Source organism: Schistocerca americana, chromosome 5, assembly GCF_021461395.2.
Source record: "Schistocerca americana isolate TAMUIC-IGC-003095 chromosome 5, iqSchAmer2.1, whole genome shotgun sequence".
NCBI lineage: Eukaryota > Metazoa > Arthropoda > Insecta > Orthoptera > Acrididae > Schistocerca > Schistocerca americana.
Window position 1 is genome coordinate 354,628,290 of NC_060123.1, and position 9,249 is coordinate 354,637,538.

Here is a 9,249-nt window from a genome sequence, read left to right on the forward strand (position 1 = left end):
TCTGTCTGCGTAAAAGAAATTTGCACTCTGTAAATCATCAGCGGCTTTGATTCCAGTATGTACTCGAAGACACGGTAGTAATGCATTGGTTCTTTGTCTTTGTCGGCTATAAAGAGACTGCACAAAGTTTGATATAACTGACAGCTCGAGGAAATAAAATCCTGTAGATGTACAACGACAGAAAATAAGATTTCCGAAAACTGAAACATTTTCTGTCAATGTTCGTAATTTACTATTTGATACACTAGTGCGCTTTCATCAATACTGACCACCATGTACCCAACATGAGAGATTTGTTATAAATTTTGATATCTATAAATTCTGCTCTTATGTAAAACAGCATGAAAAACACCTAATCCGATGAAGCTAAACACAGTGAAGCATCAAGTAAGCAGACACCTTCATCGATTGTGTGGAATGTCTATACAAGTGCCATCCCCATTAAAGTTTCTGGGCCGAATTCAACCAAAGCGTAACTGAAGTTGGTTTGTTATATAAGGCCCGCCTTAGGGTTCTTGTTTATTATGGCCAGTACACACAAACGCAGTTACAGTGATTAGGAGCTGAAATTGTGGAGGGTGAGGAAGAACTTGTCTGTGGCCTCGTCGATGAATCCCTCCCAGTATATACTTTAAATGAATTAGGAAAACTTCAGAAAAACCAAATTTGGATGGACAGACGATAGTTTGAACACCATAGAGAGTTCAATGTCTTGAATATTGCTCTACCTCGCTCAGCACTTTAATTTGTATTTGACCGAAATGTCCTGGGGTGTGAAACTAATTACTAACTAGATTATCTTACAGGGGGAGAAATGTGTGCTTTAGTACTTTAATACAAGTAGCGCGAGCCTTAGAAACGAACGAAATGTGTGCATTGTTGCAACTGCTGTCTATGGGTAGATACGGATCTCACGTGCGCTGATGGTAGCAATCTTAAACAAATAGCCTGTTTTATGCATTCAAACAACTGCGGACATACAGGCCGCCTCGTTTCATTAGTGATGGAAATATAGTTTCCATGCAATAAATAGGAAGTTTTGCAATAATTGAAACATCAGGCATGTTGTGGTTAGACCGCGCTGAAGGAATCGCTGTAAACGGACCTCTTAGGGAAGAGCTGGTCGTAGGGTACAGTACTGAAGACGGCTTGTGCACGCTGGCGGTATACTTCGGCCAACCATTTCTCCAGCGTCGGCAGGAGTTCGGGTTGGACAACCTTCGTGGCGACGCTGTTTATGAACATATTTCCGGCGTGCACTGAAAACAGAGAAATGATAGCCTGAAACTGATCTTCTGGTAGAAACTGAAAATGAGAAAGTTTGAATCGAAAACTGTAATGATACCGTACTTTAATGAGTTTTCAGCGCATACTTACATGGGGAAGAAGCAAACAAAATAAGATTATAATATAACTTATCACTGATGCGCCTTCGTCAGAGGCGTAGAAGAATGGGGTAGGTAAGTATCCGTTACTTATTGAAAGGAACAATCTCAGAATTCCTCTGAAGTGACTTGTGGACAATGGAAAACCTAAGTTTGTTGACATCATGAATACAAGTCCCACCGCAGATGTGAAGCATTCATTCCACTGGATTAACTGACTTCAAGTGACATGAATTTTTTCCTACTGCCCTCTCACATCAGCTTGGCAGAACTTGCTGTCCTAGCCCACATCACTGAAGCACACCTGTGCGGTGGCACTCGATTCGGATTTAATCTGGTTCCAGTCCTGATGGTGGATGAAATTTTCAGTGTCAAGTATTTGGTCGGCGAGGGGACGAGAGATGGTGGCCTAAAGTTCCTGATCACCAGTCTTTCCATCAGTGTCCTGGATTATTTTCCAAACCTTTCCGCAATGTCTAATGAAGTGAGGGCATATGACACTATTGGCGGTGCTTTGTCAATCAGATGTGGACGTTAAGCCCGGCGGCCCCTTAGTGCTGTTCGAGAGGAGGAGGCTGTGTGTCGCCAGTGGGCTTCCCCCTCAGTTTCCTCCTCCTCCTCACCATCATCATCGTCATCATAAAAAACGAACGTAACAGTAAGCTATACAGTCTTCCATTACACTCACATATCTTCACGAATGCACATTCTACAGCTCTCACACATCCGTAAGGAAAGGGACCAATGTGCGAGGGCGAGGAAGACATTTTCCGGCGGGCAACTGAATCCACACCGTGGGATTTCCCAACCAGCTTTTACATACCGTATTTAATTTTAGTCCTGGTTGACGTAGGGCTAATGGATAGTCCAACTGAGTCAGCGTATTTCAGAGCTGTTTAAGCATTTATGCCAGAGGTGTGCAAAAATTTTGAGAAATGGATATCGTAAATTTCGATTGTAATTTCTTTGGACGGTATCTTTGGTTCAAGCTGAGACACTCGCCGTACATATGTGACTTTTACTGATTTACGATCACACAATTTTCCAGCAACGCGCACAGTCCACTTTTCATATCTATTCGCATGCGTTGAAGATTGCAATGAATGCTTGTGATGCGCAGTATTACTTTCATATATACTGGCCTCAGATGCACACAAGATGGTTGTACAATTAGTTGGAGCAGTTTACAACTTTTTTCTTAACTTCTTTTTCTTTTGGTGAAGATGGGCATGAAGTATCCCTCTCATCTTGGTACTGCTCGTTATGGCAAAAAGTTTGGTGCTGTTATGATCATTTTAAGGTTTGGACACACATTCTGAAACAGAACTGTCAAGCGAGTAAGAGATCTGCATGAACGACATGACTACAACAGATGTATGAGGTGACACGTGGGAGACAAGAGCGAATGAAATGAAATTGAAACGGACGTGGACGGGACATACTTCCACTGGAACATATAATAATTAGATCAAGTACTTCGTTTAATGTAATACAAGAAATCAGCAACGATCTTTACCTTGACAATGTAAAGTGTGTAGATGAGATTACACAACGTGCATATAAATAGACAGGATAAATAGAAATGAAGGACTTAACGCTTGCAGAACTATGGTGGGATCATTGTACAGCATCTGACGTCAAATTCACGATAACGACGACGACGACGATGATGATGATGATAAAAAGGTAAAGTATTCAATAAAACAATGTGTGCAAGTTTTCTGCTAATAACCTACCTAGAGGCTTGAAGTCCCCGAAGAGGCCAGTGAGTTCATACTGGCTTTGGCCCAAGTCGAGCTTGACGCTGACTGAGTCCACCTTGAGGTATGACTGATCCCCGTCAGCAGTCTCGAGGTGTCCAGCGTACGTCACGTCCGCGTTGCCTCCGCCTGAAATATGACGACCAGGGCTCTGTTAGTATCCAGTTCGGATGATTCGTTCTACATACATCAACACAGTAAGCCGAAATAGTGATTTCAATATCCTTACTTGATAGCCAATACAGTCGGCCCACTTGCTTTTTAAACTCTGTCCACAACTGAATCGCACACAACACTTCCCAGACGAAAAAGGCAATATTCCTACATCATCTACCAATTAGTCATTGGTCCTTCAAATTTTAAAGACCCTCAGTTTTCTTTTGTTCTACTTACATAGCTACTTCGTTAATATGTTTGTTCCTTTCACTACGTATTGTGTTACGGTTGACTTAATTTTCACACTAGCATTCAGGACATTCTCAAGATTTTTAATACTGACAACCACGTGCTAATGTTTTCACTGATAATGTTGATATGCGAAGCAGCATCTGATCTTAATTGTCAAATATTTCTAAATGTTACCTACCGTCTGAACGTTGTGTGTCAGTAATATGCGTCGCTGTTGAAAGAATGGTCTATGCTAATTTCCACTTACCTTTATTCGCGAAAATGTTATAACTTACTGATCATTATATGAAGATATGACATTCTTTAAGACTATAAGACACACTGATATAAGCAGATAATGAGAGCTTTACTCTTTCCCAGCTTATGCCTTAGGCTGACATGATATCGGCAAATGAAAATAATAAGGGATTTAGAGTATTTGCTATTTTATTTTTTCCTTACGTATTTAGAATATATAACCCACAGTAATTTGACCCGTCTTCTGTTATTGGTTTATGTGGTTATTTACACTCACGCATAGAAACCTTGAAGGAACCACTGCCGTCCAGAGGGACGCCGAGGACTTTTCCGGACATGGCGTAGGCGCCCTCTAATGCGTTGACGCCATCAATGTGGGTAACGACTCGGATGCGGTTGTTGACGTTATCCACCCTGGAAACGCCATGCCGCCAAGTTAAATGACACGAAATACAGATGGAGTAACAGAGCTCGAGATCCGAACGAGAGATAAATAGATCGGTGGGTAGGTAGTGAGATACAGACAGACGACAGACAGCGCAGCAAGTTCCGATTACTACCTAAATGTGATATTGGCTGAACAAGATAATTTGCGTTCGAAATTTTTGCGACGTGAGGCACAAACATGAGGCGTGAAATGTTATAACTAATGGATGAACATTAGGAGTCAGAAATTAGAGGTCATAGACACATCATCATAAAAAGCTTCACACGGAATTAGTCGATCTATTATTTTCGCATATGCAGTCATCCTCACATACTGAAAGCTTATAAAATCAACCTTATCAATAGCTTTTATTTACTGACCAACGTCTTAGGAAAATGATATCCAGTGACTTGGAAATCATATTGTTTGACAAAACACGTTACTACCTGATGGGTCTGGTCCTATAAAACACGGTGTTTCGTCTACTTTGACACGCAGACGAATTTCTTCTAACAATCACATACACAGTATATTACATTAGGGAGGTTTTGAAAAGGTACACATTTTTTCCGAGGCACTGCAGAACACTGTCAGCAAGCAATCCTGCACTTCTTATGTTCAGGTAAAATGTCTGTTGTCAACAAGACATTAACTCCAAGCTAGTAGCCATACATACTACGAAAGAAGGAGTGGCTAAGTAATTAAATTCGTGTAAATGAGAGAGAAAGAGCCGACCAAGTATTTTCCCATGTTAATGTGTAAGTAACAATTTTGACAGCGCCTCTTACTAGGTTTAAAGCAGCGAATAACCTGACAGTCGCAAGCAATGGATATAGTAGGATTGGTGGGAGGGGGAGGGGATGGGGAGGTGGTAGTTAACAAGGGTATGTATATCGCTGGCCTCCGTTCAGGAGAGTTAATACTTTGGAAAAAACTTAATTCCTAAAGAAGTGAGCTCGGCTCCAGGGCAAAATGCAGAGACTAAAAGGAAGAAATGAAAACTGCCACACGTTTCTGGAGTCAGCTAAGCATCTGGTTTTCTGCCGGAGTGCGCGTGACTGTAGAGGACACCGAGACAATTTCAGTCGACCTACCCAGCTGAGTTAACGCCAGCAGTCCACACCGTGGCGTATGTGGTGATCCATGTGTCACGGAACTGCGGTACAGCAGTTGCCTGCAGACACGATGAGGAGAAAACGAAACTTACTGCAGGTTGTCGACGACGGAGCGCCCCAGGCCGGTGAAACGGGCGTTGTCGAGGCGGAACTTGAGGGCCATCCCTCTGGAGTTGGTCTGCCACGTCAGCGGTGGCAGCTCGTCCAGGGGGTCGATTGGTGCGGCACCCATCTGCGGAATGCCTGCGGACAGATGTCAGCCGTTCACACGCGACTGCTCATCTCACACTGAAACTCAAGTTACGAAGGTTACCTGCTTATGCTTGCTATCCTTCAACATAAACTTGTTTTGCGTGGAGTGTATACGCTCTACCTTTACTTAAGACTTCATGAATGGTGTCTTAGAGTAGGTAAGAAGATCGAAAGGCATTTTTAAATGGTTCCTATGTAATGCTGTAGGGGACGAATACATTAATCGTTTATTCATTGTTCGACCGATTGAAGCCAGTTTAAAACTTGCGGGGCTACTCAGGTTCATAACACAAATTTCTAAACAAGTAGCATCTGACAGCAAAGTCGCCGTTTCGAGCACCTTACTATTCTCTTGGTTCTTTCTTGTAAGTGTCTCACTTGGGAACTATATACAGTTATTTTACTTCAAAAGCTTTAATGTTTAAATAAGAATTAAAGCTACCTGTTAATAACTATAATGGGTAGCGGCAAACATTTCTTTATAAAACAGAAAAGTTTAAACTTCGATAAGTTTGTAAATGTAAACACAATGTCATCAACAAAAAATTCCAGAACAAAAAATTGCCACACAGGATGTGGGTTCAATTCTCGTTTCTACCAGAGATTGTGCGTTGGCGAGTCGACTGGAACGGGGTCACTAAGCCTCGTAATGCCAACGAGAATGAGAAGCAGCGGCTTCAAGATCCGTAAAGCCGACATCGGCCGGGAAAGCGGTGTGGTCACCCCAGACTCCTTCATACCGCCAGAGAATGACACGGTGGCCGTCCGGCCCTGATAGGCTCGTCTTAGACCAGAGCAGCGGAGCTTTGCTTTTCTTTCCTGTGAAGGTGTCTCCGGTTGATGTAAATAGCTGACCCGTCCTACAATCCCTCTTCTCTCCTCCCCCCACTAAGATACAAGCTGCCCTCTGTCATATTACCAAGGCTTCATCAGAAATCACTTGCTCAACATAGAGGCAAATGTAATATGCATTTTACCTCTATGTGATTTATCTGCGTTGAATTGTCTGTATTAACATTATTACAATTCTAATTTTTTCACTGGTTGTAATCTGAGTTAACTGCGAAAGCTCACTGGGTCAATAAGTGCTTCTCACCAAATTATGACAAGTGCAAAAAGCTGTAAGACGGCGTTATAGCTTGGCAAATTATAGTAATTATAGGCATTCTGCATTCCTTTATTATTATTACTAATCAAGTCATGATGTAGCTGATATAACATTCATGGGTTCATGTTATGTTGAGATAGCAGACGGTGATAGTACATCACAACTGCTAAAGAGCATTCAGTCTGTGATGCCCTGCAAAGTACAAATAAACGTCAACATACAACTTCATGTTCTAAGAATGGTGCAAGTGAGCTACTGAGCACTATTATTTAACTTAAACATCAAAGAAGTTTCGCATAGTTCCCAGTAGTGAAAATCTTGTACTCGTCTCCGTTCAAAAGATGGGCTTGCTTCTGTTACACGCGGAGTAGACCTTACCGTTAACAGACGTACTTCCCAGTACTCACCAGTAGCCAGATGTGGCACTGCGTCCTGTAGAGCCTTCCGCCGACATTCGACGACATTAGGCTGGTCGTCAGCACATGTCTTGACGCCGAGAGGTGTCGCTGAAAGACAAGAATAGTCATACACAATATGCCGTTCCAATAAATTTTCTGGCAGTCATGGCAACCTGTCAGCTGCGCTCACGGTGTTCTGTCTCCCTAGGACTAAGGGAGCAACATACCCTACATGACACAGTTGAAGCTGAGTCGTGATACACTACTGGAACGGAATAACCGAACTTAAAACGTCCAAAAGTGGCATGAAAAAATGAAGGGTTCCGGTTTCACTTTTAGCAGTTATGATTAAAATTGCACACAGAACATCAGCTGGAGAATCGAGTAAACAAACGCTATAGTGTTGTTAAACTGATAAGCTGCAACTATACCGGTTTTTTTTCTTTTCTTTCTTTTTTTTAAAAAATTTGTACTATATAATCATCAAAGGCGTACCGCTGCAATAGGTGGCTTAATTTTCCGATATATTTCGGTTGTTGCCTGTGCTATCTTCGTGACAAGCAAGAAGTTACATTTCAGTTTCGATCCTTGTGTGGTAAGATCCAGAGAAGGAACAAAACAAATAGCTTTGATGTCAGAATGTGACTGGAACAAGTAAGGTAGATCATTCCAGAACAAAGGTACAGCTTTGACAAGATCTCTAGAAACGCCATTGATCTATTCCGAAATGTTTATATCTCCCATTACTTATCAAGATTTGTAAACAATTCTCCTTGACTATCCATATAACTGCCCCTAAAGTGATGTACAATGCGTCGTGTTACACATAACTTTTCTGGAAAACATTATACTGAGTCTTCAGCAAAAGCAACACCCTACTAGGATAAAAACTATTTTTATTTAAATAGAGATTGTGACGCAGATACAGCTGCAGTACAGGAACAGTAACAAAATTATTGAAATATTTGTGAGTGGTAACACGTGAAACAAATACTCATCTGAGTGTACTTTGTAAGCAACAGAGCGATTGGAGGAACCAAATATTTTTGCAATCAGTTCATAAAATCAAAAAGTATAGCTTCTACTGCTACAGTAAAACAATTTATGGTGAGTGAGGGCTTTGTCCATAGAAATGGGAAAAGACTGCCAAGGGGCTTTCTTAACATAGAACGCCAAACTTAGCAGAAGAATAGAAATGAGTTGAAAGCTTTGAAGCAAACTCACTAAACTCTGCCTAGCTCAAGCCAACGAGTATCTATCGATACACAGACGCCCGTATTGCGGCCACAATGACTGAGTAAATCTGAATTTTAAATTCGCAATAGAGCTTGAACACAAAGTCTGGTTAGAGTAAAGGCAGAGAAAATGCAACTCGCAGCACGTGAAGCAGACGACTGCATCGGCCGTCGAAATGACGTGCAGCAAAATGGAATCAACAGCAACGAGAGCACGTTACGAAAGTGAAATTTGCTTCAAGTTTGGGAAACCGCTGGAGCGTTTGTGATGGCGCCGATTTGAAGTGCTGGCGGCAGACTTACCTATCTCGGCGACGGCCAGGCCAGCAACGAGCAGCAGAGAGGAGGCGACGGCGATACGGCAGCACATGTCTGGGCTTTGCTGGACGTTGCGGCTTCGAGTTGCCGGCGCCATGTCCTGCCGCCCTTTTATATGTCCGGTGCGCGCGCGCCGCGCCAGGCCCTGCTGCGCCGCGCGGCCGCCAAGCCTCCCCACTCCGGCCGCAACAACCCTGTAGCCGCAGCGGCACTCGTGCACACTTACGTAACTGCAGTAAACCTCTAGGTCGTCATTGAAAATTTTTTCAAACTTAATCACACTCGTGTTGGAAGCTGACACTATGGCCGTATTTACAACCTGCTTATTGTAATGTTTCGCGACTTTCTGTAAGTAACCTCTCCGGTTACATTTTTCACTTACCAGTCTACACGTAACAAATTTGATCGCTTTTATCGGGAAAACTGGTGATATTTCCTGTAGAGTTCCTCCTTTTCGATTTTGCGTTGTATTCTTCGTCGTTACACAATCGACAAACCACATCTTTGCCTCAACGAGTGTGTTTGAACAAGCAACACGACGTTACATTCGTCGTCTATCTATTGCTCTAAGCTAGTATACTTAACTCTGTTTACGATGTAGCAGTA

General features: G+C 42.5%; 1 protein-coding gene across 1 annotated transcript; it reads right to left on the minus strand.

The window, feature by feature from the left end:
* Positions 1 to 1,071: 1,071 nt before the first annotated feature.
* Positions 1,072 to 8,740, minus strand: LOC124616375 (putative beta-carotene-binding protein). Its single transcript, XM_047144685.1, has 6 exons — positions 8,629 to 8,740; positions 7,100 to 7,198; positions 5,425 to 5,575; positions 4,068 to 4,204; positions 3,122 to 3,274; positions 1,072 to 1,259 (listed from the first exon to the last, which is right to left on the minus strand). Exons 1-6 carry the CDS (start codon positions 8,738 to 8,740, stop codon positions 1,072 to 1,074), a joined length of 840 nt encoding a protein of 279 aa, XP_047000641.1.
* Positions 8,741 to 9,249: the final 509 nt, after the last annotated feature.

Coding starts and splice junctions, on each gene's coding strand:
- LOC124616375 (XM_047144685.1), bottom strand. CDS start 8,740: ATGGCGCCGGCAACTCGAAGCCGCAACGTCCAGCAAAGCCCAGACATG. Junction 4,205..5,424: donor TCCGTCGTCGACAACCTGCA/GTAAGTTTCGTT, acceptor TGGCGTTTCCAG/GGTGGATAACGTCAACAACC. Junction 1,260..3,121: donor CGGGGACTTCAAGCCTCTAG/GTAGGTTATTAG, acceptor CTCTGTTTTCAG/TGCACGCCGGAAATATGTTC.